This window comes from Furipterus horrens, unplaced genomic scaffold (genome assembly GCF_987537825.1).
Source record: "Furipterus horrens unplaced genomic scaffold, mFurHor1.1.pri manual_scaffold_13, whole genome shotgun sequence".
In the NCBI taxonomy this organism is placed as follows: domain Eukaryota; kingdom Metazoa; phylum Chordata; class Mammalia; order Chiroptera; family Furipteridae; genus Furipterus; species Furipterus horrens.
Genome location: NW_028327183.1, coordinates 53,699,150 through 53,716,113, shown reverse-complemented (window position 1 = coordinate 53,716,113; position 16,964 = coordinate 53,699,150). Strand labels below are relative to the sequence as shown.

Here is a 16,964-nt window from a genome sequence, read left to right as displayed (position 1 = left end):
ACCGTCCCCTCCCCCTCCGCCATTTAATAAGAAACCCGAAACCAAGAAGAGCACACTTTTCGTGGGGTGGGACCTAGGAGATAAGTACACCGTGTCCCCAGAAGAGGCGACCTGCCCCCCGCGGGAGGGCCTTTGTGGAGGCGGTGAGGGCGAGGAGCCCGCGGGACGGCGGCGGGACGAGGCCGTGAGGGGATCCGGGCACGGGGTGAGGGAGACGGGCCGTGAGAGGGAGGAGAGGCCGCTGAGGGGCCGTGGGAGACGGCGACGCCGGGGGTGGGGGAGGGACGGGGCAGCGCCGTGGGAGGGAGGGGTCACTGGGGGGGGCAACCGGGGAGGAGGGCGGGAGAGATGCCGGGAGACGGAGGGGCCCCGGGGAGACGCGGGGAGCTGACGGGGCGGGGGCCTGTGCGCAGACGTGGGGGCGGCACAGGGCGAGGCGCTCAGACGGAGGGAGGGGTTCTGAGGAGAAGAGTTGGGGACGCGACAGCGGGAACGGGGTTTGGGGTCACGGGTCAGAGGGACAAACAGCGCTGAAGTCACCGAGCTGGAGTGGGGGGGTGGTGGTGACGGGAAGACTCACAGCGGCCGCAGAGAGGACACAGGCGCGGGGTGGGGAGGGGAGGGGAGGGACGCAGGTTGCATGGAGATGGGAGCGGAGCCATCAGATGAGGGAGTAGAGTAAGTGAAGGTGAAATAGGTTTCCGTCCTTTCACGAAACGGGTGTAGGGACGGGAACAGAGAAGAGGGGAGAACGGGCAGGGGAGAGGGAAGGGGAAATCCAGGAAAGAACAAAAGTGCAGAGAAACGGGGAAGAGACGGAAACGCATCCGTACACAGAAACACAGCAGTGGGAAGAAGGGGAACCCAAATGTGGATGAGTGAGGGGCTTCGGGATGTAGATGATTTAAGTCGTGAGATGTCACCATATGATTTTATAATCTGTCAATATGTAACATTTGCTGAATTGTTTCACTTAAATTCATTTGAATAAGAAATACAGATCTCCAGGCTTGTGAATTTTATAATTATTTGCTCTCAACTGTGACCCTCATTTACTCAAGGGGGCAGACTTGTTGCCCAGTCATGGCTCCTTCCCCATTTCCTTAAATGGCAAGAGGAAAGTAACCTGGAACTGACGTAGCTGAGTCTGTTACCACATAATGCTTTTTCCAGGAATATTAAAACCATTGGGTCTCCACCCGCCCTTTTTTTTTTGTATTTCCTTTTTTTTCTAACTCTCACTTTGAATATATTTTTACAGAACATATTTAGATAAATCTTAGTCTTTTGAATAATTTTTCTGTAGTCATTAATCTCTCAGGCATTGATGATAAGTACGTTATAAAAGGTTTAATATATATTTATTTTTAATTTCAAGACAGGGAAAGGGAGGGAGAGGGAGAGAAACTTCAATGTGTAAGACAGTCATCAACCAGTTGCCTCTAGCACAACCCAAATTGTGGACACAGCCTGAAATCCATGCATGTGGCTGTATCTGGAATGGAACTTGTAACCTTTCAATTTGCAGGATGATGCTAAACCCACTGAGTCATAGCAGTCAGGGAAAAACTTGGATTTAGGAAAAAGTTCCACATAGTTTTTCTTTTGAATATATTATTTCTAGTTTAAATTCTGAGCGCTGCATCCTTCCTACTGGTTATCCTATGTTGGAACATCCATTGGCACTTAGTAAATGATATCAGCCTATTTCACTGTGCACTTGGTAAGAATGTCTTAATCTTACTACAGTCCAAACGTAGTTTCAAGAGTTCATGTAATGTTCAGCAGGTTTTACCTTCCCTTTATGTGATTTGTTGAATCTGACTGTGAGCCACAGCCAGTGGTTCCTCTGAAGTCCCTCTTGTCCATTCTCTGAAAATATTGAAGGAAGCACTGGATTGACCTGAAACATGGGTCCCAGAAAGCCCATCATTTCATTCTGTAATTTTATGGACATGTTTTCATAGCTAATATTTTTAAAATTTTCATCATCAAAACTTGTATTTATCACTTTATATTTCTGAAATAAGTTTTTCTAATTTCCTAGAAAATAAGAATAATTTATGCCCATGGAGGCTGTCCTTTTAGAAGTTTCTGCCCAAAGTCTTCACAGTACCCAAAGCTCTGAGGAGTACTGGGTCTGATATGTGTGTCCTGGTGCTACAGAAAACCACTCTGGGGGAGTAACTCAGGCACCAGGAGGGAAGTAGATAAAGAAGCCATTTCATGGTCCCTACTGCAGATCAGCAGAATTATAACTTAGAGTGAGGCTCTCATTCCCTAGGGGTCTGCATGCTTATTAAAGCAAAACTGTTTCCGGTTCATATTAAATCACCTGAGAAGGTTTGAGAAAGGACATCAGCTATGTTATCCTCCACAGAGTTGGACAAGTGCTCTGGGTGGAGCATGCTTGTTTACTCAAGTGCTCTAGCTCATCCTAAGGTGAACCCAGGGATTCAAAGGAGGGCTTTGGGATGCATTTTTGTAATATCCTTATTTGTGGGTGTGCTTGTTGATAGTAGAGACAGAGCAAAAGAGAGAGAGACAAAAAAAAAATTGGTGTGAAAGAAACATGTATGGGCACCTCCCATATGCACCCAGGGAGGGGTGGAATCTGCAACCTAGGTAGGTATTCTGATGATGAATCAAACTCACAGTGTTTTGGTGTCCAGGATGATGCTGCAATCAACTGAGCCACTCAGCCAGCATGTCTTTTATTTTAATTATAAGAACATTTTCATTAAAATTCCACAGTTACCAGTGAGCTCAGGGAACATTAGAGTTGAAAGAAGGGCCCTAGTCAATTAGCAAAAAGAAAGGAGAAAGCTTATCTGTAGAGTGGAAGGGAAGGAGCAGGGAAAGAAAAGGTATGCTGGCATTCCTAGTAAGTTCAGGTGCGCATTTGGGTCAGGGGGGCTGCAGGGTGCTCTGCTGCTTGGGGTTCAGGAGAGCAGCACACGTTCTCAGTGCTCTATGAGTTTGTGGGCCTCTGTGAGGGGAGAGGGCACCTGAAAACAAGAACAAAAAACTACCATGTGGTTGTTGTGATGTAGGCGCTTATTGTTCCTGACTCTCCTCTGACAAAGGACGGAGGTGGTGACCTTTCCAGCATTTTCAGGTCCTGCTTGTCATTGTGCTGGAAGAGGAATCAGGGGCTGTGCAGAAACCTCTGAAGGTACAGTCTCAAATCCCAGAGTAATTCAGCGTATTATCGCCTGTGAAAACAGCCCGGAGCGGGAGCAGGACCAGGGTTCCATGGCTGCTTCTCAGGTAAATGATGTGTCCTGGGTTAGAGGCTGTGTTTGCTTTTCTTCCGAACGTCAGTGGCTTAGAACCTGCAACCTGTATTTCTCTGCCTCCGGTATTCTTGCCTAGTAAAGTTGTTTTTATCTTCTTATTTTTTCCCTTTCTTCTTATGATTGCCAAGGTCAGCAGTTTACAAACTTCTCCCCTTTGTCCCAGAGCCTTCTCTGCGTTCTCTTTATCCAAGATCCCCAAGGCCATGAAGAATATCTGCCATGAATTACTAGCTATTAAATACTGAAAACAACCTCTTTCTCTCATATCTACCTGGGAAGGCGCCCGTGTGCAACACCCCTGTTGGAATGGGCTCAGAGGCGCAGGTATTGGCGAAGAAGTAAGATGAAGCTTTTAGGTTCATGTAGCTGCAGCATCATCTTTGTAGACGCGGAGTAATAAATGCTCATTTTATTGGTCAGGATAGCTCAGCAAGTTCTGACAAGAGTAGATAGAAGAAACTAGCTCACTAGTTTGGTACAAATCTCTTGCTTGTGTGCATGTATGTATGTATGTATTATTTTTAGAGACAGGAATGGAGAGACAGGGAGATAAACATAAATGTATGGTTGCCTCTCATGAGCCCCCAGCTAGGGACCTGGGTGGAGACCTGGCCTGCCACCCAGACATGTGCCCTGACTGGGAATCAAACCTGTGACCCTTTGTTTTGCAGACATGCGCTCCATTTACTAAGCCACACCAGCCAGGGCTTGTTTCTATCTAAATATACTTCAGTATTTTAGTTCAACACATGAGAGTCACATGTGCATTGAAATTTGCAAAATTAATATTTATGAACATTTTCATGTGATTTATTTCCTTTTTAAAAAGATTTAAAAATAGTATATATTGAGAGAGGGGTACAGAGGGAGAAAAACAAGGAGATTAACATTGATGTGCAAGAGAAATATGGATCAGTTGCCTCTGGCAGGGCTCCAACCAAAGACCTGGCCCGCATCCCTGACCTGTGCCCTGAAGGGGAATTGACCACTGACCTTTGGGTTGGCGGCCAGCGCTCAATCCCCTGCACCACACCAGCCACAGCAAAGATTTCTTTTCTTACGTATTTTTTTTTCTTTCAGTAATGTCACAGCAGTGATGACATCTTCTCTGTGCTTTGGTCACGTGATATTCACTGTTCCAGTGCATCTGATGTTTATTTAGCTGAGGTGGTCTCTCCACCAATAGTCAATAGTTTCTCATCATCATTAACCAGGGTTTAGCAGGGAATTTTTGATAGTTTTGGAAAAACCCATTACATTCCATTGGAAACAACCCTTAATTTCAGTTTGCTTTGGAAAATGAAGGCCCTACATTTATTTCCTAGAGATCATTGGCTTTTGATATGGAGGGTTTAATGAACCATGCCTTTTTCCACTAAATTTTCATTACATTTCACACTCTTGTTTCCAACATACTCTGTGTTATAACTTGTGTTAAGAAAGTTTACAAGAGTCATAATAATGAATATTGCATTATAAAATTTCTAACATATAACTCCACTTTAGAGTAAAAAACATTTTTTTCAAGATTTTATTCTTTTTAGGGTTGGGGAGGAAAATCAGGCGAGATACATCGATGTGTGTGAGAAACATAAACTGGTTGCCTCTCTCCTGCTGCAGACTGGGGAACCTTGCCCAGAACCCAGGCGTGTGCCCTGGCTGGGAATCGAACCAGTAACCCTTCAGGTTGCATGCTGGCACTCAATCACCTGAGCCACACCAGGCAGGGCGATGCACAAAACTTTTCTAAAAAATAAAAGACTAATAAACACTAGTTACATTTTATTCTTTATCATTTTTTACATTTCTCCTTTTACTGTGTTCCTGAAACAAAAGATATACACAAGTAGATTCATAAGATTTACCAAATCACAGAAAAATCTTCATTTCATTAACATAAAAGTACAGTTTTCTATCACTTTTCATTTATATCTAGTTTCGATATGTGTATGTGTCCATGTGCATAAAATGTTAACAGTTGAGCTATTTAGTGTTCTTACTCTCTTAAAATGTTTTCATTCTCAATTATAGAAACTGCAATGAATGTTCGTGAGGTGTCTATGTGTATTTGCCTCTGTTTGTTGAAAAATATTAGATCAAGTTTGGAGTAAATCTGAAGGTCTATGTTTTAATCTGTATTTCAGAAAATATTCTAATAGGAAGAAAAATGTTGTTCTAAGCTTACCTTCACTAAATTTTCAAGTAATGTTTTAGCCAATATGTTTCTTATTCCTTGAGAAGTGCAGAAGTCCTTCAATTCAAAATCATGTATGAATTATTTTGTATTCCTTATTGTTCTATTCAGAAGTGTGTCATGTGGACCAGAGACAATGGTGTCACTAGTAAAGTGTGAGCTTGTAAAAAATGTGGAAACACAGGCCCCATCCCAGAACTTCTGAATGAGAATATACATTTTTTAAAAACTGCAGTTCTTTGTTCATGCGTAATTGCTGAAATTCGTGTGGGAAATGCCAGGCTATTTTGCTGAGAAATGCAGTTTATGAAAAATGTCTATAAAAACATTATTCATAATTGCTGAAAATTTCACGACATTTAGTAAATACACTCTTCTTTTGTAAGCAGTGTTGACACAATTTAGCAAAAAATTTATTGCGTTAAAAGTATTTTATTAACAATTATTTTAGAAAAAGAAATTTCTTCAATATGGCTTTTGAAGTATAATATATGGCATAATATAAAAGCTATGAATATAATTTGAAAATACACATTAACAGCATGTATAACAAGTAAGAAGTATGCCAAGTATTGCATAAATTTTTGGGAAAAAAAACTTCATAATGTGAAAAAATATGAACAGAAACGGCATTCACACTAGAGACATATATCAATAGATATCAATAGTAATAAACAGTTTGTAAACAAAACGCTAACGCTCTACCGTGAAACAATGAAAATGTGTATAAGCAAGTTTCTTTATCTTGCACACTGCATAGTTTTGATGATTATTGCAAAGATAAATGAAATTAAAAGGACTCTTTAAAATGTAAAAAAAATCATAACAATATGTCAGTATTTGAACAAGCGTAAAAATTCTAAATTTGGATCAAAATGAGAAAAAGTTATATCAATATATAACCTGAGGTACAAAATACAGAACAAAACAAAATACAAATTACTTCATTGTTATTTATATTTATAGCCATCGAAAGAGTCAATGGGAACGACAGCACTTTTGGGAAAAGTTGTCAGCGTCACTCACAGCAACATTGGCACTCAAAGGGTTAAATTTGAAGAGGTACTTATATGTCCAATTCTCCATGATTTTCCTACTGATCAATATACACAATTGATCATGAATACTACAAATACAACACTGACCAATGCATACGGCTATGTCTGTCCCTCATTTAAAAGGTTATTTTTATGGAAAAATCTCTGCAGTGGATTGTGGACAGGTGTCATTCTCATTTCTACTGTTAGAAAATACATTAGAGAATATTACGGGATCAAAATGATCTTACTGGATTATTCAGTGTAGTCTCCAAGGTTCAACACACTTCTAACACTGTTTTCATATTGGGTTACATTATTAACGCCTGGTGGCCACTTGGTAAAGGTGTTTTATTTTTCAGGGACCTTTTACACTCAGGGACGTGTCAGTAGATTTCTCTCAGCAGGAGTGGGAATGCCTGGACTCAGCTCAGCGAAAATTGTACATGGATGTGATGTTGGAGAACTACAGGAACCTGGCCTCCGTGGGTGAGGATGAGTCTTTTTTCAAACTTCCTACACCAGCTGCAGGGTGGGGTTTTCTTTATTAGTTTAATATCATTTGGGGACTTAGCCTTTCAGACTCTTACTCTCAAGGGAGACACTGGAGGTTATTAGTCTACCAGTCTTCTTACCTTAGCAAAAACTGCACTGTAAATGGCAGAATTTATATTAGAACTAATGTTTCTTTTATAAACAGGTCATGTTTTCCCTAAGCCAGCCCTGGTCGCTATTGTGGAGCAAATGAAGGAGCGCTGGGATGTTTGCAGAAAAAAACCAATATCTGGTCACTCAGGTAGGTGGGAATGGAACAGCAGATGACACAGGGAAGGGGCCTAAAGGTCACCCAGGACACCAGACTTAAAATGTGGTTTGTGAACTGTGCTTCAGTAAAAGGAGTCTGAAAAGTTGAGGTTGATTTCTGTTGCTGTCACAGAGGGCCAGCTGGTCTCCAACACGTCCATTCCTCCAGTGTCATCTTCCGACTCTGGTTCTACTCCAGTGACCTGTGTCATCCTATTAGCATTTGGGGCCAAAGACCTCATCTTCGACCATGAGGTCCGGAATGGTCAGGCTTTGCTACCATTGCATTGGGGCCCTGGAAAAATCTGTGTTCATTGCTGAGAAATTAGAAATTCAGCCTTAGTTTTTTTAAGTTTTGTTTTTGTCTCATGGATGGAGTTTATGAAGAAAGTGGTTGAGGGCCTGGGATTTGTTTCAGGAACCCTGGGGTTCATGATTTCTGGTGTATAATTTGTAATCCTATAGGCTTCAAACAGAACCCCAGGAAGTTTAAATTCAGTGACTTCATTGCTACCCTATACACCTCCCCCAAATGATACAATCCAGTTTTCTCTTGCCCTTCACAATGTCGTTTTGCTTTGTACGAACTGACATACGAAATCTCCAGTTTGTATACTCCAGTTTCTTTGTGTTAGAATTGTTTAAAGTATCTCCTTACCTTATAGAGTTCTTCAGTAAATTACTGCCATGGGCAGCCTTAGAACCACCATGTATGATGGTCTTTATTCTTAACCTGATTTCTTGATCACTATCGTTCTGTAATTCTATCTTGTTCAGTCCAATGATGCCCGGGACTGTGCCTGATGTGTTTTCACTTTCTGATTACACCTTGGTTAGATTTCTGCTTATGTTTTAAGAAGTGCTGAGACAACATGCCCGATTGTGTGTTTTTGGTAAGAAGTGGGTCACACAATTATTAGGCACTTCTTTTTTAGCAAAGTGTTCAGTGGTGCCTTGGTGCTCACTGAGTCGGCCCCATGAGTGTGTTCCTTGTAGAAGTAGTAGGGTTGTAATGCGGCCTTGTCCTAATCTGTCCACTGGGTGCATTGGCTCTGAATCTTCTCTTCAGGTGTAAGGTCAGCCCGGTTCCACCTGGCTATGTTACAGAGCGATATGCAGTTGCTCCTACTTGTGTTTGTCGTGGAGGAGCCCAGGAGAGGCCAAGATGTGATCCAAGGCCAGCTGCGGCCGGTGCCGTGCATGTGACCCCTTACTGTGTGATATGGAGCTTCCAGTTGCTGTTTGTTTCTGAGATTAAGGACAGTCTGAAGCATGAGACAGGAGAGGCCGTTTTTATGGAAAATCCACTGGACATAACTTGGGTGGGATATCAAGTTGAGTGGGGCAAGGTCTAGGAAATCAGTAGAACATGGCTACAGTGTTATCCAGGAAGACAGGGACTCATGTATGGCACCTGCCTGTGGCTCTGTGGTGGGGAGGGCTCAGCAAGGGAATAATGGCCTGTGCCAGGACTGCTGTGTGGGAGAAAAGTGCCCTTCCAGCCTTTGTCCTGAGGCCAGACAATTCAGTTCCTCTGCATATGTCCCTGGGGCCTGTTAAGCTACTGTCCTAAGGCTGGAGTTCAGAGCGAGGGAGTCCCAGTAAGTCTGTGTGCGACCGTTTCAGAGGAAGACATGGATTCCAGCACCCCTCATTCTCACTTAGCCACAATTCCCACCAGTGTTCTGGTGTGTTACCTTTTTATGATAGGTTCCTCAAGGTCAGTTGATTGCATTTTTGTTTCTATTGATGTCTTAAGAATATAAATGATAGTTTTTCCCTCAGTAAACTAAAGACATTGTGGGACTTACTAACACGTATCAGTATTTTGTCAGTTGTCATCAAAATTATGGTGTACATTTGTGTGGTTTTTACCCAACTTTGTTCATGACTCACCTTGTTTCTTTCTGTGCTTTGTTAATGGTCCAGCGTGTTTCAGAAATAGTGTTATTTTATCTCTTTTCATTTTTGAATTTATGTTCTGTTTATGTGAGTAAAAACTTCTAGGCTTGGCTAGTGTTGCTCAGTGGATTGAGCACTGGCCTGCAAACCAAAGGGTCGCAGGTTTGATTCCCAGTTAGGGCACATGCCTGGGTTGAGGACCATGGCCCCAGATGGGGAAACCTGAGAGGCAACCTTGCATTGATGTTTCTCTCCCTCTTTCTCTCTCCCTTCCCCTCTCTCTAAAAATAAATAACTAATATCTTTTAAAAAATAAAAATAAGTAAATAAATTGTTTTTAAAACTTTTCTAAGTTGAATTATATTTTTACAAAATCAAAACTATATTACATAATATTTTTATTTTATTTTTAAGTGTATTTTATTGAGTATGCTATTACAGTTGTCCAAATTTAATTTTCCTTTGCTCAGTTCCACCTAGTAGCTCCCTTCCCTCTAGCAATCCTACCTCCCTTAGTTCATGTCCATAGGTCATGCATATAAGTTCTTTGGGATCACCCTTTCTTGTGTTATCCTTAACTTCCACCTTTCTATTTTATATCTACCAATTAGGCTTCTTAGTTCCTGCACCATTTCTCCACTTTCCCCCTTCCTGTTGATAACCCTCCAGCTGATCCCCATACCTATTATTCTATTTCTATTCTGGTTGTTTACTTAGTTTGTCTTTCATTTTCTTTTTTACATTCTGTTTTTGATAGTTGTGTTTGTTGTCATTTAAATGTTCATAGTTTTGATCTTTTTCTTAAGTAAGACCCTTTAACATTTCATATAATAAGGGCTTGGTGATGATGAACTCATTTCGCTTTACCTTGTCTCAGAAGCACTTTCTCTGCCCTTCCATTCTACATGATAGCTTTGCTGGAGAGAGCAGTCTTGGTTATAAGTCCTTGCTTTTCATCACTTTGAATACTTCTTGCCAATCCCTTCTTGCCTGCAAAGTATCTTTTGAGAAATCAGCTGATAACCTTATAGGAATCCCCTTGTAGGTAACTCTTTCTTTTATCTTGCTGCTTTTGATTCTGTCTTTACCTTTAATTTTGACATTTTAATTATTATGTGTCTTGCTGTTGTCCTTTTTGGGTCTAGCTTATTTGGTATTCTCTGTGCTTCCTGGACTTGTGTGTCTATTTCCTTTGCCAAATTTGGCAAGTTGTTCTTCGTTATTTTTTCACATGAGTTTTCAATTTCTTGCTCTTCCCCTTGTCCTTCTGACACCCGTATGATTCAGATATTGGTATGTTTAAAATTGTCCCAGAGTTTCCTAAGCCTCTCCTCATTTTTTTCAGTTCTTGTTTCCTCATTCTGTACTGGTTGACTGTTTTTTTCTTCCTTATGTTCCAAATCATTGATCTGAACCCCAGCTTCCTTCCCTTCACCCTTGGTTTTGTGTGGTTTTTCCTTCATTGTACTTAGATGAGCCTTCACTTCTTTCCTTCTGCATTTGCCATACTCAAGCATTTCTGTCAAGTCTGTGAGCATCATTATCACGAGTGTTTTGTACTCTGTGTCTGTTAGGTTGGCTGTTGCCTCTTTGCTTATTTCTCCCACTGGAACCTTGATCCAGTCCCTCTTTTGTTCCATACTTCTCTGTCTCCTCAGCTTTACACTATCCTGTATTTGCCTCTGTATCTTAGGTAGAACAGTCGCACCTGTTACGTTTCAAGGAGCAGAGCCTTAAGTATTTGTCAGGATGGATGATCCATTTCCCTGCCTTGCGGTGCTGTATGTGCAGAAGGGGTCAGAGAGGGAACAATGTAGCCTTCTCAGCACTCTCCCTTTTTCTAGTCAGTTCACCCGCTTCCCATATGTGACCGATGCCCCTATAGCTTTGCCCTGGTGATGGTTCCCAGAGTGGGTGGGTTTGTACATTCTAGGACCGTGGATTCTTCTCAATAGACTCTTGAGAGACAGTTTCCTCCTCCTTTCCAATGCCCACTGGTTTTACAGCCAGAAGTAATGAGGTTTTATTTTCCTGGTAATGAAACTGTTAGCTTCGCAGTCTGGCCTGTGTCTGGAATCGTCCTCCAGGGTTCCCTCCCCGCTTTTATAATGTGTGACTGCTCTTTCCACTGGCCAGCTGTAGCGAGTGCCTTACTATGGCAGCCACTTCTATAGCCACACTGTGTCTCTCTGTTTGGCTTCCCAGCTCTACCGCTCCTACCTGTTTCCATGAGTATTAGTTCTTTATATTTTTGTTTGTTGGACTTAGTTCGATTTTCTGGTAGTTCCCGTTCTTTTTGTTTTAAGGTGGATGTAATCCTTCTTATGGTTGTGGAAGGAGGCGAAGCATCTCTTCCTATGTCTCCATTTTGGCCGGACGTCATGGCTGTCTTCCTGTGTTGTTTGGACAAATATTTATTCAGGTCCTCTGCCCATTCTTCAATCATATTGGTTTTTTAGTATTAAGCTGTGTAAGTTTCTCATATGTTTTTCAATAGATAGCATTATTGGTGTATGTTCCCCTATTCATCAGATTGGTTATTTTATTTGTTTTCTCGATGGTTTCCTTTGCTGTGCAAAAAAAACTTATTTTGTTGTAGTCTCATTTGTTTAAATGTTTTTTCTTGTTTGCCATGCCTACCGAAATATATCCTTTTTTTTTTTAAGTGCATTTGCAGAGTTCATTGACTATCCTTTCTTGTCGTGGTTTCATGGTTTTAGGTCTTATAATGTAGTTTTCAGTCCATTGTGAATTTATTTTGGTACATGGCATATGAAATTGGTGGAGTTATATTATTTTGTGTGTATTGGTCCTGTATTCATTGTACCATTTATTAAAGAATCTGTCTCACTCTCACTCCATTGTGTATTCCTGCCTTTTTTTATATTACTTATCCATATATCTTTGACCATGTAAAAATTTGTTACTTGTTTTATCATGTTTTGTAAAATTTCTTTATATATTCTGAATACTAAAGACATCAGATATATGCTTTGCTTCAATTTTCTTCTGTTCCACGGGTTGTGTTTTTCACCCCTGTATATTTCCCTTTATGTGCGGGAGTTTTCATATTTTATGTAATCCCATTGTCTATATTTATTTTGCTTTTTCTTTTGATGTTATGAAAAACAATCTCATAACTGTTTTGTAGATGTTTTTTGTGCGCTTGATACTGGTCTTCAGTCCTGTATTTCCTATGGTGTTTGATCCATTAGTCAACTCTTCTTTTAACTATGCGCTACAATGCATTCACCATTTATTGACATGGTTTTAGCACTGTATGTCATGCAACACAGAAACACATATTTCGAAGATGCTTATGAAAAGCAGATTCATTGAACATGCTGCACCCTCCATCTCTCCAGAGTAGAAACAGGGAATTGGGAGTATTCTTAAAATACTGCCATTGTGTGTCATGAGATGAGCAATATGGTTACCAAATGTAAGGAACTGTTTCTTCCTTTGATTGAATTCTCATTTTACCTTTCTTGGTCTTGCTTTGAAGATTTAACATTTTTGAAGTGCTCAAAAATGTAATATACCCAGTAATTGTTTAACTTAAGTGTACGTTCTACCCGGCTGCTGTGGCTCAGTGGATGAGCTTTGGCCTGCATACCAAGTATATCGCTGGTTCGATTCCCAGTCAGGGCACATGACTAGGTTGCATGTTAGGTCCCTAGTTGGGGGCACAAGTGAGAGGCAACCACACAGTGATGTTTCTCTCCCTCTCTTTCTCCTTTCTTTTCTCTCTCAAAATAAACAAACAAATATATTTTGTTTAAGTGTACATTCACTTGAGTGTCATTCTTCTGAACCTTAATTTTATATCTTTCAGCCCTGTCATCGGAAGGCAACCAGGCCTTATTTCAAAAGCAAGGAATAGAAGATTTATTATCTGAAATAATACTGGTAAGGTATCAAAGGTGTGCCTTTGATAATGTAATGAAAGGCTGATAAGAAAGTGTGCCACAAGAAAAAAGGATGTTAAAATCAGATAATTATTCATGATAAAATCCTTATTATCTAAAGAGGTGAAAACTAACACATTTGGGGAAACTTTCACTTTAAGTCAGTCACATTTGCAGATCAGTGTGTTCCAAAATGTGAAGCCAAAAAACAATTTTGGAGGTGTATATATTTTTCTAAAAGCAGTCTGGAAAATTATCAACTCATATTTCATGCTGAATATCATCATTTGAATTGTCTAAAATGGAGAGTGGGATTAAACTTTCAGTAGTTTATAAAATTTAGTGAATTCTAATGCACATGTAAAATTTAAATATAATTGACTTGGCAATACCTTTATTAGAGGAATTATTATACTTCATTGAGAAGTAATGTTTTACTGCAATATATAAAATTTTTATTAACTTGGGTGTGATTTTTTCATTCAACTACCGAATTAATAGGTATCACACAAATGTTATTTGGGAATAAGTATACATGTTTAATAAATTATAGGTGTCACTAAAGGCCTTTCTATCTTTAATGATTACCACCAGAGTACATGTAATGAAGACAGAAGTTATCAGTGCAGTGAAAACTGGAAAATTATTAACCACAAGTCAAATCGTAAAATATGTAAGAATACTCATCTTCAAGAGAACCATTATAAAAACGGAAAAGTGTTTGACCAAATGTCAAATCACAAAACTTACCAGGTTATTCCTATTGTGAAGAAGACAAACCAACAAATTAACTGTGTTAGATTATTTCAGGAATCTTCAAATAGTACTGAAGAAAAGAATATTCCAATCTTGAGGGAAGTTTCAACATCTTTACTGTGTGGGAAAGTGTTCAGTAAAATAGTTAATGAAAATGGAGTGAAGAAAATCTGTATTGGAGAAAAACAATGTATAGAATGTGGAAAAACATATCATTGGCTTCTAGATCTTACTCTACATCAGAAAATAGATACTGGACAGAAACCTTACATATGTAGAGAATGTGGCAAATCTTTTATTTGCTTCTCAGCTCTTACTATTCATGAGACTATTCATACTTCCGTGAAACCATATAAGTGTAGAGAATGTAGAAAAGCCTTTAGATTTTCCTCAACAGGTACTCAATATCGGAGAATTCATACTGGAAAGAAGCCTTATAAATGTACAGAATGTGGTAAAGCCTTTTGCCACTTATCAACCCTTACTCGACATCAGAAAATTCATACTGGAGAGAAGCCTTATGAATGTAGAGAATGTGGCAAAGCCTTTTGCCACTTATCAAACCTTATTCGACATCGGAAAATTCATACTGGGGAGAAGCCTTATAAATGTACAGAATGTGGCAAAGCCTTTTGCCGCTTATCAAGCCTTATTCGACATCGGAAAATTCATACTGGGGAGAAGCCTTATAAATGTAGAGAATGTAGTAAAGCCTTTAGGGAGTCCTCAATGCTTACTCAACACCAGAATATACATACTGGAGAGAGGCCATATACATGTAGAGAATGTGGCAAAGCTTTTGGACTGTTTTCCACTCTTACTCAACATCAGAGAATTCATACCGGAGAGAAGCCGTATGAATGTAGAGAATGTGGTAAAGCCTTTTGCCAGTTATCAACCCTTACTCGACATCAGAAAATTCATACTGGAGAGAGGCCGTATACATGTAGAGAATGTGGCAAAGATTTTAGACTGTTTTCTGCTCTTACTGAACATCAGAGAATTCATACTGGACAGAAGTTGTACAAATGTAGTGAATGTGGTAAAGCCTTTTGCCTCTTACGAACCCTTACTCGACATCAGAAAATTCATACTGGGGAGAAGCCTTATAAATGTAGAGAATGTGGCAAAGCCTTTAGGGAGTCCTCAAAGCTTATTCAACACCAGAATATACATACTGGAGAGAGGCCGTATACATGTAGAGAATGTGGCAAAGCTTTTAGACTGTTTTCCACTCTTACTAAACATCAGAGAATTCATACTCGAGAGAAGTAAAAATGTAGTGAATGTGGTAAAGCCTTTTTCCAAACCTCAGTGCTTACTCAACATCAGAAAATTCATACTAGGGAGCCTTATAAATGTAAAGTATGTGGTAAAGCTTTTCACACGTCCTCAAACCTTATTCAACATGAGAGAATTCATACTGGAGAAAAGTCTTATAAATGTACAGAATGTGGTAAAGCTTTCAGCCTGTCCTCAACACTTACGCAGCATCAGAAAGTGCATACTGGAGAGAAGCCTTATAAATGTAGAGAATGTGGCAGAACCTTTAGGGAGTCCTCAAAGCTTACTCAACACCAGAATATACATACTGGAGAGTCACCGTATACATGTAGTGAATGTGGTAAAGCCTTTTCCTGCTCATCCGTGCTAAGACGCCATCAGAAAATTCATACTGGGGAGAAGCCTTATAAATGTAAAGAATGTGGTAAAGTTTTTCGCCAGTCCTCAACCCTTATTCAACGTGAGAAAATTCATACTGGAGAGAAGCCTTATAAATGTACAGAATGTGGTAAAGCTTTCAGCCGGTCCTCAAAACTTACCCAGCATCAGAAAATGCATACTGTAGAGAAGCCTTATAAATGTAGAGAATGTGGCAGAGCCTTTAGGGACTCCTCAAAGCTTACTCAACACCAGAATATACATACTGGATAGAGGCCGTATACATGTCGAGAATGTCGCAAAGCTTTTGGACTGTTTTCCGCTCTTACTCAACATCAGAGAAGTCATACTGGATAGAAGTTGTACAAATGTAGTCAATGTGGTAAAGCCTTTTTCCGAACCTCAGTGCTTAACATCAGAAAATTCATACTGGAGAATGTGGTAAAGCCTTTTTGCCAGTCCTCTACCCTTATTCAACATCCAAAACTTCATACGGAGGGAAGCCTCATTAGTGCAGAATGTCTCAAAGCCCTTTGGGATTCCTGAAAACTTGCTCAACTTCAGAAAATTCATAAAGGTGGAAGGTGATGTAGTGTAGGGAAAATGGCAGGCCTTTAGACAGGCCTCAGCCCTTATTTGACATCTCAGTAGTCATACTTGAGAGATGTCTTGTAAATATGGACCGTGTGGCAAATCCTTAATTCACTCCTCGAAACTGATCCCACATCAGCTCCTCATACTGGGGAGAAACTTTATAAGTGTATCGTATGTAAGTGCCATGTTTTTTAATCATCAGTAGGTCTTAGGCACCAAGAGAGTATTCATTCTGGAGGAAAACTGTTTAAATGTAGAGAATGTGCCAATGTTTTACCTTGTGCTCAGAAGTTATTCAAAATTAAAATTAATGCTGCAGGGAAACAGAAAATGAGAAGAATAAACTGTAAGCATTTTCAACCCTCATTCAATATCAGAGAATTTTTACTGAAGTCTTGAAAATGTAACAAATTTGGTAAAGTTCTTCATCCTCTTTCATAACTCTGTCAATATCTCAAAATTGATACTGGAGAGAATGTAGCAAAAAAAAAAAAAAATGTGGAACAGCTGTACCCATTTGCAAACCTCAGTCAACATCAGAATTCATTTTGTGTCTAGGACTCATTACCTGGACAGGTGACTCTGGTTTTAGTTTTGTTACAGGACAACGTCCAGGGTCCAGAACATCCATAGGAATACTATTTCAGCTAGATGAGAGTTGTTCATTTCCAGGTACTCCAGTTAGGAACATTAAAGATGTGTATTGATGCAAATATTACCTACATTGGTTTTTGTTTGTTTATTGTGTTCATTTAAAAAGAAAAGCGTGTATTGACCCTAGGTTTAGGGATCATTCTGGCATCATTCT

At 40.0% G+C, this 16,964-nt stretch overlaps 1 protein-coding gene across 2 annotated transcripts; it reads left to right on the top strand.

Moving 5' to 3' along the window:
* Positions 1-3,255: 3,255 nt before the first annotated feature.
* On the top strand, positions 3,256-15,936 carry LOC149995344 (uncharacterized). 2 transcript variants are annotated; one of them, XM_090259460.1, is made up of 6 exons: positions 3,256-3,270; positions 6,893-7,019; positions 13,072-13,145; positions 13,739-15,171; positions 15,247-15,806; positions 15,893-15,936. In XM_090259460.1, exons 1-6 carry the CDS (start codon positions 3,256-3,258, stop codon positions 15,934-15,936), a joined length of 2,253 nt encoding a protein of 750 aa, XP_090115586.1. The 2 variants fall into 2 exon arrangements, with proteins under 2 accessions (XP_090115586.1, XP_090115588.1); XM_090259462.1 differs by lacking the exon at positions 15,893-15,936 and having other exon boundaries at positions 13,739-14,072; positions 14,151-15,023; positions 15,267-15,835.
* The last annotated feature ends 1,028 nt before the right edge of the window (positions 15,937-16,964 follow it).